The sequence below is a fragment of the Mastigoproctus giganteus genome, chromosome 13 (genome assembly GCF_048544385.1).
Source record: "Mastigoproctus giganteus isolate SK-2022 chromosome 13, ASM4854438v1, whole genome shotgun sequence".
In the NCBI taxonomy this organism is placed as follows: Eukaryota; Metazoa; Arthropoda; class Arachnida; order Uropygi; family Thelyphonidae; genus Mastigoproctus; species Mastigoproctus giganteus.
In genome coordinates this window covers 75200034-75224464 of record NC_143587.1, presented here as the reverse complement: position 1 = coordinate 75224464, position 24431 = coordinate 75200034, and the positions used below count along the sequence as shown (strand labels likewise).

Sequence of the window (24431 nt, the reverse complement as noted above, 5' to 3'; positions counted from 1 at the left end):
GCCCCTGAGGATAACTTCACTCACATTCTCACTTGTTTCTCTGAAATATGAAAAGAAACTAGTAATTCTTTTCATTTTCACTTTATGGTTCACAGTTCAAGGCAGTTTATTTTGTTTTATTTAATAGTAATTCACTCATAATCTTGTTACCACTATCATCACACAGGCAGTTAAATGAAACTGTTGTGTCTAAGTTGAAAGTGCACCATTACAAAGTTATTAATGTTGAACAAACCTTTACATTTAAGAAAATGTCACAGAAAAACTAGTAGGGAACCAGTAGGAGCCCTTAGGAAATGGTATTTCCAAAGGGGGAACGAGTAAAAAAAAAAAAAGTGCACAAGTTTACCAAAATGAGTGTTACTCCTTAGATGAACAGGACACCTGTGAAAGTGGGATAAACCCTAATAAAATAAATCTCGAGTCTGACCGCTGTATAACAAAATGAATTGTTTGCCTGAAAACTTTTGTTAAACAAAAATTTCATTATAAAGAAATACGACCTTTTCCACAATGAAAAATAATTCAACAGTCAGAAATACAGTAAAAGATGGTAAATAAATCAGAAATAAGTGGGAAGAAATAAATTTTCTAACGTTTCAAAACAATTTATTAATATATAACATATTAAGACATGATTTTTTTTTTTCATATGTACATGATGTGCACAATATTGAGAATTATTTTGAAAAATATTTGGTTACCTTTTGTTATACACTGGATTTTAGTGTACATTGATCATTAAAAAAAAATATCCACATTTGTTTTAACATACTTTATATTTTGAGTGACACTGTACCCCTCAATGAAGTTTCAAAAGCTGCCAACATTTCACGTTCAGAAGTTTTAATACCTTCCTTGTCCTCATTTTCCTTCTCTCATCATCAGTATTGTCACTAGTTCTTTGAACTAGTTCTTAAATTTGAATTTTCTTTTTTGAAACCGTCCAAAATGTCGGAGTCATTCAGATATTCAGGTACTGTGACCATGTAAACAGAAATGGGGAAAATTTACGAAAAGTGCGGATGATGCACTTTCGTGGAACAGCAGATGATTATCTGTCAAGGTAAAAGAAAATCATTTTCTGCTAATTCCCTGTTAGACAATTTGGGAATACCCCTTGATCTGCTCACTGTTCACCAGCATGACTTCTCAGTATGTGGGACAGATGGCCAGATAAGTTTTATGACTACCATTAAGTTGTAGAATGGTAATCCCTTTAGCTCTCTTAAGGGTTAATTAGTGCTTAGCAACAGCACAATTAACTCTTAAGAGAGCATAATTGCATGCTCTCTAATTAACCCTTAATTGCATGAAGGCCAGAAGTGCAAACAGTGCATACCCTTAAGTCTCTCCTAATCTGTTCATTATATGAAAATTTTCTTCATTCAACGGAAACTATTTAAAATGTAATTACCAGGGGAAAGTCAATAAAATTCACTATAAAGGAGATCATTAAACAGACATCCGATTGAGTAATTTAAAATTCTAAAAATGGTTGCAAAGTTTTATATAGCAGTATCTTAACAATAGACAGTGAAAAATGCAAATATACTTAAATAAGGTTACCCAAACGTCCTCGTTTCCAAGGTTTTTAGTTTTTAGGGCATCCTCGCAGATTTTATTTACACTTGCGTCCGTTTTTGTAATTTAAAAAAAATCATCTGTTCATAAAATGAATTTTCATTAAATATTCTGTGTGTTGCGCCTTCAGTCAATACAACAGAATAAATAAAAACAATGCACTGGTTGTATTAAGTAGACTGTATTATCCCAAAATTACGTGCCTCACTTGTGTACCCCTAGACCCAGCCCCAACTTTCAGTAACAAAGTTTGATTTTACCGCGAGGGATTTTTCTGAATAAAACACCTACTGTTACTATCTTCACACCATGTGACATTATTTTTAGATGGAATATTGACAAGTACTTTCCATCCATTTGAAACAGAAAACATACTCCACTACCCACACTGTAATGGATTACTTTCCATGCAATAAAGGATTACTACTGTTCAGTGGCATAGCCAGGGTAGGGTCAGCAGGTGTATTGTACCCTCCTGATACTGAAATCTGGTATTGTGGCACATTTTTAGAAAAGTAATACCACAATATACATTGTGCAACTTACTTAAATATTTATTCAATGTTTCTAAAAATATTAACTTTTATATCTATAATTCAGTGTTTATGTATTATTTTTGCAGTTCATTTTGTTTCACATGTTTATTTTCGTAATTGTATAGGTACTGCTTATATTTTATACAACATTTTTTTATTTGTTACATATATTATATGTAACAAATAAAAAAATGTACTAAATATAATAATAAGATAATCATTTAGAAAATAGTTCATTATTATTTACACGTTTAATATAATGCTTTTATAATACAGATATTCAGGCACCTCTTAATTAAAACCAAAAATAACAGATTCATTAGCATTAGGCAATTGGCACCTTTTTTTGTGAATGTCTGACAAAAAATCCTGGTTATGCCACTGTTTGCTTTTATGAAGAAAATATTTCAATAGAAATATTTTTTGGAAATTTTGTTAGAAGAAAAAATATACATATAGAAAACATACTGCAACTGTTCCCTAAAAACAATTGCAATAAAGCAAACTTGCCTTTTATTAAATGCAAATTGCAGTGTTATTAGTTTTAACACCAGTTTTTTCCATTTCAATTGTGACTTCCAATAGATGAATTTCCTTGATTTTCTGTTAATAGATACAATACACATTGAAGAAAGGAAGTACATCTTTTCATTTTTCAAAAACAGTTCATTACAATTCTTTCGGTTATGTTTCTTATGCCAAGAAATAATTGCATTTCCCCCCCCCCCTCCCTGTATTGTACTTGTGAGTGACTGGGCCTTCACATAGCTCACTGCTCAGTGTCTGTGGAACTTATGATTCCATTTAGCCAGCGGCAGAGCACACACACACACGGGGAAAGTCAAACAAATTCAGTGACATGATCTATATTCGAGGTGGTCTATAATCAACTCCTGATTGTTTTTCTCAGGAATAATTAGAAAATGCATACTTGAACATACATTTTTGCTGTTTATGCTTTAATTAATAGATTTTTCTGAATTTTAAAGTTGGGATATGAAAGAAAACACTTCTGTTTATGCTTATTGAGAGTTTCAATTTTGTAGATAGAATAGAAATTATAGAAATAATTAGTTAATTCACTATGGTAATTTTCACCAGTGGACTAACAATGCTTGAAAATGGGAAGGGACTTAAGCACGGTGTTTGTTGGAAATAACATTCCTGTAAAACTGCTAGCTGAGATAATCCCTACACAGGCTGCCACATAGGGAAAATAAAATAGGAAAGGGGGAAAGGAAGCACAAAGAGTGCTGAAATAAGCACTCACAGCTGGATTTTCTTGTCACATACACAAGCTTATCGCTCAAATGCCTCTAGTCATTGAGGGTTAAAGTGTATGGCACCTACAATTGATAGCCATTGTCAGTTTAACAACCAGCTCGCAAAATTCTTGAAAATTTAACAACTGACTGGTGCGAGCTGGCTCCAGCACACCACTGAGTCTGACTAAACTCATCCATCACTTTTTATTTTTAACTACTACATCCAGTCTCAACTTTAATATCAAAGTCTACAAGAATTGAAATGAGCAAGAACCTTTACTTTTCTTTATTTTCTCTCTCTCTTCTACCTTTGGGAGAAACCACAGTTGTTACCTTTTGAGGAAGTAATTTGCATAACATTGATCAAAGTTGTCTGCATATTTTACTTTTCTGGTGAAGCTCACAATAAAATTTGTTCATTACTTTTTTGTTGTATGTAGATTAATATTTGTGTCAAAACATTTACATATTTTACATTAAGACTACCCTGTACAATCTATAAAACAAAAACAAAAGAATCACAAGAAATGAAAGAAATGTTAACTATCATGAGTTCTCATTCCAAGCTAGTCAATTATAGTAAAGAGAGTTTTGTAACTCTTTGTGGAAATATCTGTGAGGAAAAAGAACAAAACAAAAAACAAAGAACACAACAAATAAGCCGATGATCAAATACGTACCTCCATGTGATCCTGAGCATATGCCAAGTCAGCAGGTGTCTGTCCTGAACTACATATGTGATTTGGATTGGCTTTAGCATTCAGTAATACTCTCACAATTTGGCCATGACCTTTAGAAGCTGCCCATGAGAGAGCCTAAAGAGATATAAACCTTATTTATGACTGCAGTTTATAAATTCATCAATATGTGGTCACTTTTTATATGTATGTATGCACACAAACAGACACACAAGGACTGTCAAGAATAAAAAAAATGATCATAACTTTTAATTACTTTAATGTAACGTACCTATCCCAATGTTTGCCATCTCCAGAAACTTGTGAAAGTCCATTATTCAATATTTTCATCAAATTGGTCTCTGCTGCTTTGTGATTATTCCTTCTAAAGGGGTGAAATTATATTCCCCTTTTTTTATGTGGGAAATAAAGGTAAACTGCAGCCATTATCAACCCACTGCAGGATGGAAGCCTCCTCAACAATACATGTTGAGGGAAATGGACTGTAATCTACCACGCTGGTCCAGTGCGGGTTGGCAGATCGACCGTATTTAGCAGTCAAGGGCTTGAACCTGGTCTACCCAAAGAGTGTGTGCTACTGTACTCCCGCTCCTGACCACTCGGCTACAGAGGCCAAAATAGAAAGTTTTAAATACAGAAACATAATAATGATCACTAATTACAGTAAGAATCAACATAACATGCCTGTATACCATTCCAATAATGTCAAAGTTATGACCGTAACTTTACTAGCATATGGCACTACCTTTACTTTCTTTTTCCACACAGAGCTCTACTGTTTACTGCCTGATTCATGATGTGATCCAGGTCACATCTGCTAACAAAGTCTTTAATAATCTTTGACAAAAAGTCATCAACTTCCATTTTGTTCATCTCTAAACACAAACAGATCCATTGTGCACATGTTTTTGTTCAATGTAAACATGTGCGGTGGTCATTTACTAAAGTGTGACTATTACCCAAAGATATTATTATTAAAGAGAAGAATGATGATATCTAGCTCGCTCAGGACCCTGGGTGTGCCAAGCCCACATACTCACCAGATGTGAGTCTCTGGAGCATTGGAACTACTGGAAATTCTACTCAAAATTGTACGGCAATCTTTGTACACTATAGCAGCAACTGGTGATTTTCTGATATCAGATTCTTGAAAAGCTGAACCTGTGCCCTTTGTTATTATTTAAACCACAATCTGCCTGTGTTAAGAAGCAGATAAGTTTCCTGTAACATGAAGCTTTATGCTACATATCTCTCTAGAAGAGATGTACAATTATACATAAATTATACTTAATTAATTTATATCAATAGTTTAATTTGTCCTGTACTCACCTCTTAATTATGAGAAAATATACAATACTTATATAGACTAATAGACAAGTTCTAACTATAAAAAATTCTAGCATAAATTATACATAACTTTATTCTAAATGTATAATCTATTATGTAGCACAGAGCGAAATGGAAAGTAAAATAAAATAAATGACAGATTTAGTGTTAAATAGTAAAGCAGAATATGTTAAATACATACCTCGCAAGATCCGTCTTGAGATTGCTAGGGTCAAGATGGACCTTGAGAGGTGTGGCTATCCCACCAGTACCCTAGACAGGTGTGATCTACAGGCACGTGACTACGTAGCGACCAACAGGAACATTCAAAGTAATGACTACGCCGCGAGCGCCTTTATCCAATACTACCCGAAAACCTATCATGGCAGTTTCTGGGTCCTGATATCTCGTGGGATAAAATGCGTACACATCCCGGTGTGAAATTGCAAGCCCTCATCTACAGAGGGAAAACACCGGTTCCCAACTTACTACAAAGTGGACTAGTCTACCGCATATCTTGCCTTGACTGCACTGGCTGCTACATCAGAGAAACTGGCAAAACGCTCGGCAAACTTATCTCAGAACACAAAAGAGCCATCCGCTTAGCAGACATAAAATATTCGGCCATTGCTGAGCACTTCTGGTCAATCCGACACAACATTAACCCATGCCGCGATGTCATGGTTGTTGATTGGTCTCACTATTACCGACGGAGTGCTTGGTTGGAGTTGTTGCACATCACACGCTCTATTACTTCGGTCAACAGAAACAGTAGATGTCATGTCAACCCTACTATCGAGGCAACCATTCTCATGACTGACTGACAAATGGCAATGTTCACATACGTCACAACCACAGGCTTCAACTTCAAACAGTTAGTTGTTACATCACGCAGTTTACTGTGCATGACTGGCACTACATGCTCTTAAGTTCTACTTTCCTAAACTTTCAGTTCAACTGATGAAGGTTACCATAATAACCGAAAGCTTTTTGTACTGTATGTATTTAACATATTCTGTTTTACTATTTAACATTAAACCTGTCATTTATTTTATTTTACTTTCCATTTCACTCTGTGCTACATAATAAATCCAGAGCACACAGGCCTCTTTACCTATGTTTATTCTAAATGGTAACGAAATTTGAGCAGTACACTGTTTCTCACAATGTCAGTCATACTGATGTACACAAAATAGCTATAAACATTTCTGTGTTAGTGCCTTGGCAAATGCATGCAAAGCATATGTGCAAGCAAGGTTTGTTTTTTGTTTTAAATATTAATAAATCGGTCCAAAAAAAAAAAAAAAAAACAACTACTGAGTGCCAGGCACTCAGGATGAAAGGTCCATAGTCAAGAATGGTCATTAGTTTAGTATCTCAAATAGAGCTTTATGGTAACTAAAAAAAAGTTTCTAGTTTCCCAGCTTGGAGTACAAGAAAACTAAGGAACTAACAAAAACCTCTGAGTCTTTTCAGTTGTTGTGAATGACAAGGGTGGGAGAAGAGACTCCGACTTCTTCCTGGAGAAGCGACTAGTCTTGGGGGAGAATTGACTGGTAGGTAAGGGCCGTGAAAGATTCCACGCAGGCGCCTCCCCACCACCGCTGCCGCCTCAACACTTGCTCTCTGAGTACCACTCTCTCTTTTTGTATAGAGAGTGGTAGGGAATTCAAATTATTAGTTGTGGTAACTAGATAGCTCTAACGTAAAATTATATAGCGTAATATGCATCACTGCATTTAGGATGCTATTAGATAGTGTAGTACTGATAATTAATAAGATCAAATAAATTTATTGATCTTATTAATTTAGAATATCATGCCCCAGACTAGAGCAGCAAAGAACGAGCACAAAGTGGCAGGAGTGCTGTGACTCGGTAGAGAACTGAGTGGGGGCGATTCTCCAATGCATCACAGCCTGGCGCCTCCGTAGCCAGGTGGGAAGGAGCAGCAGTGCGTAGCACACGCTTCTTGATTAGACCGGGGTTCGAGCCCGTCACCACCAAATACGGAGGATGTGGAAAGGTCAGGGAATGACCACCGCATATCCCGGAGCAATATGGCCTTAGTTGCTAATGCTCCTAAAAACCAAACAACAAACAAGCATCACAGCCTAATAAAACGTGCAACTTGTAAAATGTTTGCCGAACTCTCTGGAACAGAACATTATCTAGCCAAGGAGGATGTCTTTGTATATGTGCCATGTGTAGAGAGTGTCTAGAAATTAGGCGTCAACTCAGCATTCTAATGGGCGTCTCTCAGAGGTTGAGGTGCAGAGTAGATGCCCCTTGAAGAAATTAATATGAGGGACCCGTCAAGCTCTCAGCTGCCCAACTCAATGGCAGAGCTCATTCCTGGGCACCAGGCAACACACCAGCAACCTCCAAGGCAGAATGCGCTGGTCCCAAAGGAACTAATTATTGTTGGTGACTCTACTGTCAGGGAGATGGGGAATATATTGTGTAAAAAGGATAGACTGAATAGGGCTAGGGTATGTCTGCCAGGGGCAAAAGTTGATAACGTTGTGAAGCATATATCTTTTAAGGGCACAAAGGGTGATATTGTTGTACACATTGGCAAAAATGACATTAAAAGTAGGAGATCTGCAGATTTACTTAACAAGTACAGGTCAATGTTGCAAAAAAGTCGCGAGTTAGGGTTAAATTTGAAAGTGTCTGCAATTCTGCCCAGACTCTCATACCTTGTCAATCAATATGCCCTGGAGGGAATGTGCAAGGCTCAAAGGGTAGAATTTTTTTCAGGAGAGACTGCTTCTACAGGGATGGGATACACTTAAAGAGAAAGGGTGCAAGAATATTTGCTGATGCTATCATGGCAGTGTTAGGTGGGTCGGAAAACTGCTAGCTTGGGGGGGGATTCACAGACTAAAAGGTTAAAAGTAGCGCAGGGGTGAATGATTCTTGCACTGCTTCTATTAGAATAAGCAGTGGCCTGGAGCAAGAGGTGCTGGGGGTTTCGGGGACTGATGGCAGTCATCGTGAAGCAGGTGGGTATATGGGATGTGTTAGGGTAACTAAGAATAAGAATAGGTGCATGTATACTTGCACATATACCAATGCTAGAAGTATAGAAAATAAATTTGATGAATTTGAAGTGTTGGTCAAGACATCAAAGGCAGATATTGTTGGGATATCAGAGACATGGTGTCACAAAGATATTAGGAATGCAGAATTGGAAGTTGGGGTGTACAATGTGTACAGAAAGGACAGACAGGGTAGGAAGGGAGAAGAGGTTATGCTGTTAATTCAGAAAAATATAAAATCAAAAGAAGTCCATCCAGTTGATAGAGATGGACAGTCCGTTTGGTGTGACATAAGCACTGAAAAGCAAAAATAAGAGTAGGAGTGTGTTACAGGCCTAATGATTCGAATGAGTACAATGAACAATTGTACAGAGAAATAGAGTGGGCTAAGTAAATCAGAATATATTATAATGGGGGATTTTAACTACCCAGATATTGACTTGAACTTGTGGGTTGGTCACTCACACACTAATAAGACTTTTGTGGATTTATTGGATGATTGTTTTCTGCAGCAGCATGTTTGAGAGTCAACCAGAGAGGGTAATACTCTTGATCTGGTTATCAGCAGTGATCATTCGTATATTAAGAATTTGCAGATAAAGGAACCACTAGGTGGCAGTGATCACAGTGTACTGATGTGGGATTTATTTAAAGGTATAATTACCATCAGGAGTAAAGGAAGGAGTTTTTACTTCCGTAAAGGTGACTAAAGTGGTCTCAGACAGTTTTAAAATTCTGTACAGTGGGATCAACTGATGATGTTACCAACAGCAAATTCTAAGTGGGACGCATTGAAGGAATTAATCATGGAAACTACTAAAAGTTCGATACCTATTAAGAAATATTGTTCAAGGTTTAGGCCTAAATGGTTGTCAAATGAACTAATGAGACTCGTGGCAGAGAAGAAAAATGCATGGGATGCATTTAAATTATCAGGAGACACAAAAGCCTATGGCAGATATAAGCTAGTCTGTAATCAAGTCACAAAGGAAGTTAGGCATGCAAAGGTATATTACGAGAAATCTTTGGCAATGGATGCTGAGAAAAACAGCAAGGATTTCTTTATTTATATAACTCTAAAAGGAAGAGGATGAATCTGATTGGTCCACTTGATATCGATGGTTCGACTGTTGATGATCCTGCTCAAATAGCAAACAAACTGAATGAGTATTTTGCATCTACATTCACACACAAGGAGTTATTAAGGATTGAGAATGCCAGTAGGGTATCAAATTGTAACAACATGCTTAATGGTTTTGTAATAACTGAGAGCAAAGTGGACGACAAATTGTTGAAGTTAAACATAAGAAAAGCACTTGGGGTGGATGCGATCTATCCAGTTATATTAAAGGAGATGGCAAAGGAAGTAAGAAAACCCTTAGCCATAATTATGAAAGCATCCTTGGACTCAGGGGAGGTCCCCACGGACTGGAGATATGCAAATGTATCCCCAATTCACAAAGGGGGATCGAAGAATGACATGAATAATTACAGACCAGTTAGTTTAACTTCTGTTCTGGGTAAAATAATGGAGTCACTGGTTATAGATGCATTGCAGGATCATCTAGACAAGACTGCAGCAATAATTCAGACACAGCATGGGTTTGTTAAGGGAAAGTCTTGTCTGACAAATTTGATTGGATATTATGATGTGACTACAAAGGAACTGGATGCAAAAAATAATTTTGATATCATATACTTAGATTTCAGGAAAGCTTTTGACACTGTTGCACATGGAAGACTACTGTACAAATTGGAGAAGAATGGTATTAAGGGTAAGTTGCTACAATGAATAAAAGGATGGTTGAGTGGGAGAAGACAGTCTCTTTGTGAATTAATGTTATTAGTGGAGTCCCACAGGGTTCTGTGTTGGGTCCACTGTTGTTTGTATATTTATCAATGATACTGATGAAGGTATATCATGCTTAATGTCGAAGTTTGCAGATGATACAAAGGTTGGTAGGGTTGTTAATGACAGTAATGGCAGTGTGCTACTGCAACAGGATCTAGAAAATTTGGGAAGATGGGCTGAGAAGTAGCAAGTTTAACCTTGACAAATGCAAAGTACACATATGGGTAGAAGTAATCCCAGAGGAACATACCAACTGTGTGGTACTACATTTAAGGTGGTAGAAAATGAAAAAGAACTGGGATTAACTGTGCAGTCAGATATGAAGTTTTCTGAACAATGCAGACAAGCTGCAAGAGCAGATCATGGGGTTTTGTCAATGATATACAGGAATTTTGCTAGCAGGGAAAAGGAGGTGATTGTCCCTCTCTATATAAGGCAAGGGTCAGGCCACACCTTGAGTACTGCGTACAAGTCTAGAGACCTCATTTTAGGAAAGATGTAGATTTGCTTGAGCATTTACAGAGAAGGGCAACTAGATTGGTGAGGGGAATGAAGGGATCCTCTTACCAAGAGAAGCTTAAGTTCTACAGATTACAGCGGCTGGAGACTAAGCACCTACGAGGTGACCTACGAGGTGTATAAGGCCTTGAACGGGTTGAGCATGCTGAATTCTGACGGGATTCTTCCACTTGTTCAGATTGCGAACTTAAGAGAGCATAAATTCAAATTGAGGAAAGACAGATGTAGAATAGATGTGTGGAAATTTGTCTTTAGCCAGTGGGTGGTTAATTGCTGGAACAAACTTCCATCTGTCGTTGTGGAAGATGATAGGTTAAATAAATTTAAGGAGGAACTGGACAAACATTTAGAGGGAATGGTCGTGTAAATTTTTTTTTTTTTTTTTTTTTTGGCTGATGCTGCATAAGCTCGCTTGCTTTCTTGCATCACATGCCACTATTACTACTACCTCCTTGCCGGGACAACTCCAGCTTTGAAAATTCTTAAAAATACTTCTCATCGCAAAATTTATAAATGACCTTTATAAAATTATTAACTAACTATTTAGCAACCTTTTTGTCACCAAAAGCAGAGCTACTTAGTAGAAAGAAGCATGCTATCGAAGTGCAATAAAAATTTGTTTTTTTAATTCTAACACAAAATGGAAATGATAGATTTTAATTGGAATAATATTCACTTGATAAGCATCGAAAAAACGGATAGCTAATGTGATTTTTAAATTTTTAGCTCCATTAGTAACAGAAATAGAGGGGGACATACAAAAATTACTCACATTTTCCTGTCTGGCGCCGCCATTTTTAATTTCAAAAATATTTTAAACTTACTCATTGAGCTCTTTCCAACAGTGTATAAGCTATAGGTTGTTGACAACATTTTTGCCTCCCCCCCCAACTTCTCAGACAAATTTTTGTCAATAACAATTAATACAGTGTTATGCTGGCCCACATGTTGTACAAAACCATGCAAAATTTCAAGTCAATAAAGTTGAGTGGTTCCAGAGATACAATGCTGTGACAGACAGACAGAGAACCAACCGAGTGACGTAAGGTCCTTCGTAAGACCATGGACCCTAAAAATGGTGGTATTTTTGTGCCACCAGCACAGTGGGCCAAAAGTACTGTGTAATGCGTTTTCTCATGTCTGATAGTTTTTATTGACACTGTTTTAGACTGTTTGATATTCACAGTTTTGTTGGATGGTGCATCAAAAGTTAGTGGGACCTCATCCATATTTCCTATTTGGCCAAGTTCAAAAGAAGTGTTTTCGTACCTTGATTACAAATTTATGGAATTCTAGTATTTTTTCTTCATAATCTTCTTGTAATTTTTGTGTAATTAATGTTTTTGTGCACATGATAAACCATGCCTTTGTATGAATCAGTAACATCAACCTTCTGTTCCAAAAAAATTTGGAATTCCTCCTCCTTCTGCTTATATCCTGGCCTTATGCATAATCATTTTGGTAGAAACACTTCTTCCTAAAGTACTGTCACCTATTACCCACTTTTTTACATCTTCTTCAAGTTCTGGTCAATGTGGGGCAGGACTGTTTACTTTTTTTAGAAGCTTGTATTTCTTTTTCTTGCTTCCGCCAGACAATTTTTTTCTTAGATGGTGGCCCTAAAAAACCTTTCTGCTGCTCTGTTACCATGTTACGTTTGGTTTATATCCGATAGTTTAACTCAACCTCTTTTCTCCTGCAGCCATTTTCTGAAGACAAAATATTTTAAAATAATGTCAAACACCAAGGTTAAACAATATTGTTACGAAACGGGGTTCTGATTAAAAACAACTGGCATACAATTAACACTGTTCTTTATTTTATTTCAGTCACTCACAAGAATTACAATTCATTGTTGTGATTATAGTCACTTCACACACAAAGTACACTACCATACACAGAGACGCATTCAACATCACGAAAGCCTGCCAGAACTAACTGGCCCGCTGGTCGTGCCACCTTTTAAAGGATCAGTGAACTATTGAGAAATCTGGAGAAGAATTTTGAAGCTTTCATCACCTTCTAAGGCTTTTCCTGTGTTCTCTGGCTTTTGAAACTTTTTGGAACTGAGTCCAAAAGTACTCTAGGTCAGTGGTCTCAATTTGGCGGCCCGCGGGGCCGCATCCAGCCCTCGAAGCAATTTTACATGGCCAGCGAATACATTTCAATTATGTATTTGTTGTAAATATTGTGCTTATGTATGCAACTGCAATTGAAGGAAAAAGAGATAGAATGAATAGGTTGGGGCTTTGTCTTTGTCACTGTATGCTTGTATGCCATGCCACATGACTGGGGTAAGGTGGGAGAACTTCCCATGTCGATACAATCAGTAAATTTAGTTCGTCAGCCGACAGTTGGTTGTGCTTCAGTATTCTGGTGTTTCTGATTTTTTCTATTGAGTTGGCACTTCTGATATATATTTTCCTTGAGTCAGTCACTAGTTGGTTAGCTGGATGCACAACTGCGCAGTTCATATTGCTATATAGATGGGGACAAACTAACGTACGGCCCGTCAGCTGCTTTCAGATTGTGCATTCGGCCCTCATGCAATTTGAGTTTGAGACCACTGCTCTAGGGTGTCCTGTTATCCTTCAGAAATGAAATTATTGACCGAACAGTGAAATACAATCTGCCCGTTTGCCCCGATGCGGGAGGGCTCACTTCCGCACATAGGACACACCATCCAAGGCATATTTTCAGAAAAAAAGTATATAGCTCGGACACAGCATGGTTTTGTTAAGGGACAGTCTTGCCTGATCGATTTGATTGGATACTATGATGTGGTCACAAAGGAACTGGATGCAGGGAATAACTTTGATATCATATATTTGAATCTTAGAAAGGCTTTTGATATTGTTGCATAAGGAAGTCTGCTGAACAAATTGGAGCAGTGTGGCATTGGAGGCGAATTGCTGTTATGGATAAAGGGATGTTTGAGTGGGAGAAGACAGAGTGGTAATCAATGGTCACTGCTTATGGTGGACTAATGTTATTAGTGGAGTCCCTCAGGGTTCGGTGTTCGGTCCATTGTTGTTTTCTGTATTTATAAATGATATTGATGATGGTATATCAAGCTCGATGTCCAAGTTTGAGACAATAAGAAGGTTGGCAGGGTTGATAAGGCCACTAATAACAGTACGCTGCTGCAACAGGATCTGGAAAGGTTGAGCAGATTGGGCTGAGAGGTGGCAAATGAAGTTTAACACTGACAAATGTAAAGTACTACATATGGAACCAGTAACCCCAGAGTAACATATCAACTCTGTGGTACTACGCTGACAGTGGTAGAGAATGAAAAGGACCTGGGAGTAATTGTGCAGGCAGATATGAAGTTTTCTGAGCAGTGCAGACGGCTTGCAAGAGTAGCCCATGGTGTCTTGTCAATGATATACAGGAATTTTTCTAGAAGGATAAGGAGGTAATTATCCCCTTGTATAAGGCAATGGTCAGGCCACACCTTGAATACTGTATACAGGTCTGGAGGCCTCACTTAAAGAAGGATGAGCTGTTGGAACGAGTACAGAGAAGGGCAACAAGATTAGTGAATAGAACAAAGGGTTGCTCTTACGAAGAAAGGCTTAAGTTTTGCAAATTACACTGTCTGGAGACTAGGCACCTGCGAGGTGATCTGATTCAGGTGTATAAAGCCTTGAATTCACTTGGCAATGAGGAGTGCAGTATCCACAAAAAGCAAAATTTTTCTATTCTTCCAACTAATCTTGAGATCTATTCTTCATAGATTTTTGATTGCATCCAAGCCGTTTGGTTTGCTCAATACATGGTTACCAATGTCTTCAAACTTTTAAAACATCAGGCTTCTTAATAATTAAGAGAAGAACCTTTTCTGTGTTGAAGGTGTTTGCCAGTAGGAGAATGGTAATACATTGTTTTGCCGTTTTCCACCACTACATTTCTCACCTTTAAATGTAAGAATTTTGTCTGGTAGCAACTTAAAAAAAATTCCAGTTTTTTTCAGCATTGAAGATGTTCTTGTGTGTTAATAAAAATATTTTAAATGATTCTCCTTTGATTTCTTCATAGCTTCAGTGGAAAAGGCTGCCCTTTCAATGTACTTTTTTGAAAGAGAGCCCATGAGGAGTATTAAATTTCTGTAACCATTAATCAAAAGACCTGAAATCTTCAATATTCGTGCAATGTGAACACGATTCAATTTGAAGCCTGAAACCTCAAGATAAAAAAACAGTTCTATAGACTAACAAATTAGAAACATTTGAAAGATTTTTTTCTTAATTTATGATAATTCCTTTTCAGTCATCACATATATATTAAATTTATCAATTCTGAGTGAAGAACTTTATTAATTTAAGTACATGTGTTTGTTTAACTGAAAAAGAAAGACAACTAAATGAATTAATAACTCAATGGCTAGGTATGTGTGCCTAGAGTCCAAATAAAGTGCAATCACCCTAAAGGAGAAAATATTAAATAAGCATACAGATTCACATATGCAAATATAAAGGAATGTACAAATTTACTAACCCACTCCCCAACTAACATGACTGTTTCATTCTTAAAAATTTTTTGTGTAAAGTGAAATCATATTAGTCAAACATGAATTTCAATTTCTCAAAAAAAAAAAAAAAAATAATAAAGTAACACAAATAGAGGGAATGCATTCCAGCACCCTAACATAATCAATATATATTTACTTTTATCAATACCTTGGCTAAAGCATTCTTTTTTAACTTGTAAAAAAAAAAAAGCCAGCAGGTTCTCCTGTAAACTATATGTTGTGAAGCTGTTGAGCTTTAAAAGTGATTGAACTAGCTAATGCCCACTATGAATTCCACCTAAGTTTCCTCAGGGTGATCTTGATTCCAGTCTTTAAAAAACTGTAAGCGCTTACTCTTATAGTTATGAAGTTGGCCAATGAATTCCTTCTCACTAGGTTTTTCCATTCAGGTCACAAACGGTCTTCATCAAGCAAGGCATCACCCATGTTCATGGGCGATGACTCGTTTTGAACATAGATATGTTGCATCTGCACAGCTTGGCTTAATCTTCTTGGTGTTAGTGCAGATGGTTTCTAATGCCGCTTCACTAACACCTCATTGTTTAACTATAATTTTCTTTGGATATCACAAATGATATAAAAAAAAATATTGTAGTTTTAAATGTTTTTCACCAACCTTATGTAGAAATAAAACACAAAAGAAAACAAAAACTGGAATCTTGATAACTGTATTTATAATAAGTTATATTTGTCTGTATTTACAATAAATTATATTTAACTTTACAACTAAAATATATACATATAAAATATACATTAAAATATACTGGGTTAAGAACAATAAAATACATTAAAATATACTAAATTAAAATCGATAAAACCAAAGCTTTCGAAGGCTCCTGCCTTCTTCTTCAGCGGTATTTTCTTTGTTCTGCGGTGCGTCTTTAAATACCAGCAGGTTCACGGTACTCATCACGTGTTTCATTCCCACGTGTTCCGTTCTCTTGTGTTACGGAATCGGAAGTGGCTCGAGAGTGGGTCATGTGGAACCGTTCATCCCTTCTGAGGATAGTAGCCTCAAAGAGGGGATGGATCCGCATTCCTCTATCTCTATTAATGTTCACTGTGGAACAGATCCGCAAACTCTCAAGCCACTTCCGGTCCCAGAACTTATTCGCCCGATCGGTGATGATAGCCTCGTCCGGGGAGAAAATACCGCTGAAGAAGAAGGCAGGAGCCTTCGAAAGCTTTGGTTTTATCAATTTTAATTTAGTATATTTTAATGTATTTTATTGTTCTTAACCCAGTATATTTTAATGTATTTTATTGTTCTTAACCCAGTATATTTTAATGTATTTTATTGTTCTTAACCCAGTATATTTTAATGTATATTTTATATGTATATATTTTAGTTGTAAAGTTAAATATAATTTATTGTAAATACAGACAAATATAACTTATTATAAATACAGTTATCAAGATTCCAGTTTTTGTTTTCTTTGTGTTTTATTTCTACATAAGGTTGGTGAAAAACATTTAAAACTACAATATGAACATACCCAACCTCAGAGGCCTGTTTGAAGAGATATAAAAAAAAAAAAAAAAACGTTATGACTGTACCTTACAACACCTTTGCTTTCTTTTTCCATACAGAGTTCTATTGTTTGTTCTTTGGATCTAACAGTGCAACCAGGTCACACTAACTGTTACATATGTCATAAAATTATTTCCGCGGTGACCATTTCTTTATTTTTTTTTCCCGAGCCACCCATTAAACTGTACTGCTATTCCTGTACATCCTTTGACCATTGTATGTCAGCTTAGACCAATTAATATGGAAGTTAATCAGTATTAACAATGAAGATGTTATTACTGGAAACAACCTAATATAGTGGCCTCAAATGATAGCATTTACAGTATGAATATGATTCAAGTTGAATTCAGGGATGAAGCAGATCACCAGTGTAAGAAAATCTCATCTATATATTATTGCTACCACCAGATTCCAATGCATGATAAATGAGAAATTCCCACTACCATTAGGATTTAGCAGCTTTAAGTGCCAGTAAATACAATTTATACCAAATAAAAAAAAAACTACAATTATTATTTATTATATGATATATATTGTGGTTTATATTTATTTAATTATGCTATTTACAGTTCCACAAAAAAAAATAAATGCTTACCTACAATGCTGGGTTTCGGCACTAGAAATTACCATAAAGAATGAATATTCATCTGTTGTTTTTGATAATTCAAATACTTAATTTAAATACTAAACCCAGCTATATGATCAGTAAAAAAAAAAAAAAAAAAAAAAACTGATTAAAATGCTGTAAAGTGATGGACTTAGAAGTTATTTACTTTTGAAGTTATGCTTTACACTACCATACATTTACTCCTCCTATTCCAAGCATGTAAACTTATTATCGAGAAAGCTTCCTGCATATATCATTAATGTGTCTTTTCGGTGTCAGTATTATTTTATTACTTTAAACTCCACAAAATGTTTTCAAATGAAGAATATACACACAACATTAATTTATAAACTAGCTTGACAAAATATTTCTCATAGCTTAAATGCATGGACTCCTTGATGCAGTATAGTAGGGCAGAAGTTCCCTTACTTTTATAACTTCATTCCCTAAAATATTTCATCCTTGCATTTCCTAAAATATTTCATCCTTGCATTTCCTAAAATATTTCATCCTTGCATTTCCTAAAATATTTCATCCTTGCATTCTTAAAATATTTCATAAAATTCACCCCCCCAATATTCCTGAACAAGAGCAAATAAACAGATTTATATACTTTCACAAATTAATATACACTTCAATACTTTAATCTCAAAGATTGAAAAAAAAGAGACACTTCAAAATATGGACAAAACATCCTCAATTACTCAGATGGTTTGTTGATATTTTTGTAACAAAATGTGTTTCATAAAAACATATACCTCCCTCCCTAAAATCCAAATGCACTCCACATTTTAGGAACCTCTGCACTAGGGCAATTTATGAGTATTTAAAAACTATCCTCAACAATGGCCCAGTTGAAACAGGCCGTCACGAGCTCCTGACAACTCCTAATGGATTACTTTTATGGAAGGAAATACTTAAAATCTTGGGCGTACTGTAAGCTTTAGCACGGTCAACCTCCCAGCTAAGCTATTTTTTGTTTAATATAATGTTTCTATATTATGAGATTAGTACTGTAAATTTTTTAAGTAGCTATTTTAACTTTATTTTAATGTCCGCTGAAAACAGCAAGAGAGAGATTGATATGTGTGTACGGTGAAAATAAGCATACTTACATAATGGAGCAATGAAGTGTTGCTTATCTTCATTGCTACATTTTGTGTTGTGATGACTTTTTCCAATATATTGCAAAGTATTTCACTAAAAACTATAACATACCGTTTTGCCTCTATTATCCTGCATATTAATATCAGCTCCTTGTTTCAAGAGCTCTCTAACTATTTCTAAATGGTCTTCAACTGTAGCAAATATTAATGGTGTCGTATGGTACCTAGAACAATAATCATTATTGAATAAAAAAAAAAATACTAATAAATATCAATCAATAAAAAATACTAAATTTCATCCTTAAGTCTACATTACATTTTTATAATCACCTATTACTTTTTTTTCTTCATTGTAGATTCAATTGTAACTTGCAAAAAAAATTTTTTTTTTACTATGTGAAACAAAGAGCTGTTCTTTGTTCACATCACCATATTCCAAGTGTGTGTGGTGTGTGCGTGCACTGCGCATAAATTTGTCTTTACCGAATTCATGTATTATTAAGTAAATGTGACTGTTTTGTTTAATCTCTGAGAAGCAAGTTAGGGCATCCAATGCTAAGCTGCAGTACTTGCAAAATATAAGTTCAACAATACATTTGTTATTGCCAATCCCATGAAAATGAAAAGCCACCCTATTCTCCATCCCCCAACTTTAATCTCAATGGTGTGCAGTGCCACCATATGCAAAAAATTGCAATGCCATAGAAGAAAACTTTGTACTGTCCTTGAAAGGCAAACAGGGTTTTGGCAGAATCAGACACTAAACTGTCACACAAGAAAAGTTCAAAGAAAAACACTAGTCTTCAATCTTGCACTGGTTAAATCAAGTTATTTTTGCTTGTATAGACAATAACTTTCTGAATTGTATAAATTTAAACTTTAAAATGCTCATTTTTAATGAATTTGCTACAATTTTATATACCTGTTATTTTTCTGAGAAATAGTAAAATACAGTAGAATATCAGTTATCCAGAATAATTTGAAAAGCTGATTTTTCTTCATTTTTTTATTAATGGTAGTATTTGAAACAAATGTTTATTATTATGTTACGAGAGTATTTTGGTCTGTTTTTTTTTTTACATTGTATAACTGGTGAAATGTCTGATTAGGACTAATAGGTTTTCGCGGAAACCATGAGTGATATAATTTAGTCATTCGCTTCCGTGAATCCAATTTTCTATGACATTTTTTGTTCTCTTCATTTCATATTATGTTTAGTTTAGCTCCAGATTCGATAAGAATAATATTGTCCCAAAACTGTGCGATTTATTATTTTTCTCAGTTTTTTTTATGCTAAAATATCAACGAAAAGGAACATTATTGAAATGGGTAGAAACCCAGGAAGAATGCAATATAATCAAACTGATATTATTAATGAACTTGTTCAAACCGCTCAAGGCATTATACATCTCAATCCGATCACCCTCGCAGGTCCCCAGTCTTCAGATGCTGCAATTTGCAGAATTTAAGCCTTTCTTGGAAAGAGCAACCCTTTGTTCCCCCTCATAAATCTTGTTACTCTTTTTTGTACTCGTTCCAGCAGCTCTACATCCTTCCTAAAATGAGGCTCTTAGACTTGTATGCAGTACTCAAAGTGCGGCCTGACCATTGCCTTATACAAAGGGATAATCATCTTTTCCCTGCTAGTAAAATTCCTGTATATCATTGACAAGACTCCATGAGCTGCTTTGGCTGGCTGTCTGCACTGCTCAGAAAACTACATATCTGACTGCACAATTATCCCCAGGTCTTTTTCATTCTCCACTACCCTGAGTATAGTACCGCACAGCTGGTACATTACTCTGGGGTATTATTTGTTTCAGCCACAAAGGCGGCTGAAATTTACTTATGGGTATACCCTCCAGACTGCCCCAGTTTATCCCTCCTTCCCGCTGTTTTAACCCAACAGGAAAACGACTTCTACTGCAACTACCGATAACACTCGCTGTCTATAGAAGTCGTTTTCGTATTGGGTTAAAACAGTGAGAAGTGGGGATAAACACCCTAAGACTGAGGCAGTCTGAAGGGTGTACTCATAAGTAAATTTCAGCCCACTCACGAACTCCGATAATCTGCTTTTAATAATAAGAAAAAACTAATCAATACATCGTTATCGACTTCTATCGCCACTACCGATAACATGCAACATCTGTTTACAGAGAATGCAGGGAGAAGCTGTGGTACCGAGAAATGCCTTTGACCAGTAAAAGTTTCCTATGATTCTCATGCTGGCTTTCTTTACCTTAGCCCCTAAAGGATATCATAACCAAAAAAGAAGCAACAGATGAAATAAGAGTCCAATATTCCATTAAGACCAAAACTAGGGACAACTTTAATTGGGTTATTGAGACTTAAATTCATGTTAAAAAAGAACTAACTCAGAAAAAACAGTTATTTGTAGGATGGTTTTCCCAATCTTATTACTTAGGACAAACAGGCAGGCTTCGCCAAGTCACCCTCCACACAACATAAGATTCACTGTCAAAACAGCAAACTGGAAATCATTAACCAAATCCTTTTAGATACAGTAAATTCACATCCATCGGAACAATACAAACAAATATTGTTAAAATAGTACAGAAAGGTTGGCCCCCATCCCCCACGGTAGACCCACTCATGAACTCCCCACCCTGAACAATGTTCTCCATAGGTCCAGGAAAAATTATCAGAAGAAGTGTAGAACGTATAGAACAGGACCACAGCATGAGATAGAAACCATCAAAAGAAAAATTTTAAGCTCCACACGCAATGCACCCTGATATACACACACAAACAGAAAGTGTGAAAACTGAAGGGAATAACTGTCCCTGCAGAGCTGTCTACAAAAGAATCGTATGCAATAAACTGGACAGCACTGATATCATTAACTATGTTGTTACTGATCTGATATTTTACTGAGAACCACACCTGGAATGCTATGGTTATTAGGCTATTAGCACACAATTAAGCGTGGCAAGATCCCAAGTCTTGACCTTATTGGAGGAGAGGCCATTAAAAGATTGTGAGAAGATTAACTCTAATTTAGTCCTAACTCCTGGCTCTGAAGGACTCTTCCTGACCAGATGAAAGCATGCCAACAATAGGCTTATTCCAAAAGACCTTCCTCATCCTCCTGATGCCTCATAAGCATTCCATCCCGCTGCCCTTCTCTCAATCCTTCGAAAGGCATTTGAGCAACTCCTTCTGAGCAGAAGGACTTCTGCACTCCTAACCAACATGGCTATAAACAAGGGAAATCAACCACTGACACTATTTCCAGGCAAAGCATCTGACCTACATCATGGCCATTTTTATAGATTTTCAGGGAGAATTTGATGCTGTATAGTGGCCCAGTATTATAAGACAAATCAGTAATCTGCTCCCAGATCTACCAGTGCCTCTATCTGATTATTTCTCCCATGGGAAAGCCTACATCTGTACCAAGCTCCACCAAATATCAAGAAGAATCACAAGAAGCTATCCTCAGGGTTCCATACTCAGTCCTGCTACATGGAACATGGTTCTCCATGAGTGGATGTTGATGAATTTCCCTTCTATCGCTATGCTATCCTAAATCCCTCTCTTTGGAAGTACAAGCCAACAAGGTTCTTGCCGAATGGTCAGGCATGCACAAGCTGCTTATCTCAATATCAATAATCTCAAAACAGCATTCAGGAAGTTATCACCATGATATTCACAATAAAGAAGATGAATCTGCAGTACTGATGCTTTTGATTAAACTGCACCAAAGGCATAATAGACGGAAATATTCTGTATATATTTTTTCTATAGTTTAATACCTTCGTAGTCTTCGTTTTCCATCTCTCGTCATCGGTATTGTCACTAGTTCTTAAATTTGAATTTTTTCTTTTCTTTTTTTTGAAACTGTCCAAAATTTCGGTGTCATTTGGATATTCAGGTACTGTGATCATGTAAACAGAGATAAGGAAAATTTACAGAAAAATGTGGATAACACACTTCCACGAAACAACAGATGGTTATTTGTCGGTTGTTGTTGTTTTGGTTTTTAGGAGCATTAGCAACTAAGGCCACATTGCTCCGGGGATATGCAGTGGTCATTTCCTGACCTTTCCGCATCCTCTGTATTTGGTGGTCACAGGCTCGAACCCCGGTCTAATCAAGAAGAGTGTGCTGCGCACTGCTGCTCCTGCCCACGGAGGCGCCTATTTGTCGGGATAATAGAAAATGACTCAGTACCAATGGAGTAATAGAAGATTTGATAGAAAATGTGAAGACCATCCTCAAGAAAGATAGTGTCCACAGCAAACATGAGACCTATAATCAGAGGATCAAAGAATACTATGACACCTCAAGAAGAATCTCCTGGCACTCAGCAAGACTACACCAATACAGAGTGAGTGCCTAGAGGAAAACAGACAAACTAGGCATTTTATGAAAAACAGAGAGCCTTCTACAGGAAAATCAGAAAAGAGAAGGAAGGCAATGGACCCTTACACCAGAAGGCACTCACAGAGTTCTGGGTCAAACTGTGAAGCAGCAAAGTTAGCCACGACTGTTGAGGTGCCCCCCTGGATAGATCCAGAATGCAAGAAAACCAAGGACATAAAAGAGATGACAAAATGGGAGATTTAGGAGGAAGAAGTACAATAGGCAATAAGGAAGTTCCCCAAATGGCAAATCTCAGGATAGATAACATCCACAACTACTGGTGCAAGAAGTTCAGCTGCACGCACAGGCACAAAGCAGAGCAGATCCCCAGATGATAAGGCACCGTGACACGAGGAATCACTTATCTGAAGGCTAAGGACAAAGTCACCACAAACCCAGTGAAGTATAGACTAATCACCTGCCTCCCAACAATGTACAGGATTCTGACCAACTGCGTAACAAGAAGATATCAACCACTTGGAGAGCCAGAACATAATGGACGAGCAGCAGATGAGCAAAAAGCAATTGACCAATGATGCAGTAGTTAACAAACAAACCTACAAGAAGCATCACAGCCTGTACATGGCCTACGTATACTACCACAAGGCTTCTGACTCAGTGTCCAATAGCTGGCTGATAAAGACACTGAAGGTCTACAAACTCAACCTGACACTGAAGGTCTACAAACTCAACCTGACACTGACACACTTCCTAGAAGCACCATGGAAAAATGGAGGACCCCAATCTAGGACAATCAAGAACATCATAACCAGACTGATCTCCATCAGAAGAGGAATGTTCCAGGGAGATGGTCTGAGTCCACTATGGTTCTGTCTAGCTCAACCCAATGTCCACTACCCTAACAAGCGCAAGTATGGATATAATCTTAAAGAAAGGGAGAAGAATCTGTACACCATCTCTCATCTGATATACATGGATGACATCGAACTCTACGCAGCAACCAAGAATCAATGCAAAGAGCTACACCTGATCACCAAAGAATTCGGCACTGACATCATGATACAATTTGGCCGAGACAAATGCAAAGATCCATGGATTCCATCAGGGAAATCCAGTTGGATGAAACTACCAGCTGAAGACTGGTGAAAAGATTGAAGCCACTATAGAGGGAGAGACCTACAAATATCTGGGGATGATGCAAGCTCAACTGTGAGAACACAACGAGGTCCACACGACTGAGAAATACCATCAGAAACTAAGAAGCCTGCTATAAACAAATCTGTATGGAGGGATCATGGTCAGAGATAACAACTATGCAGTCCCATTATTATTAATATACTCCTTCAGGAACATAGATTGGACTAACCTGAAGTTCAGTATCGAGACATTGATCATAGCCTCAAAACAAGGGGGGGGGAGTTGACAGAGTTCATCGAAAACAAAAGAAGGCAATTAAGAATCTGAGGGATTACTTCCAGGAA

General features: G+C 36.8%; 1 protein-coding gene across 1 annotated transcript in view; it reads right to left on the bottom strand.

The window, feature by feature from the left end:
• LOC150076178 (ankyrin repeat, SAM and basic leucine zipper domain-containing protein 1-like) overlaps positions 1-24431 on the bottom strand; it is a 137411-nt gene that overhangs the window by 66220 nt on the left and 46760 nt on the right. Inside the window, exons 5-6 of the mRNA XM_090387459.1 lie at positions 18713-18824; positions 4066-4200 (exon numbers count right to left, since the gene is read on the bottom strand). Of these exons, the coding sequence (XP_090243585.1) occupies positions 4066-4200; positions 18713-18824 (247 nt within the window). The remainder of the gene's footprint in view (positions 1-4065; positions 4201-18712; positions 18825-24431) is intronic.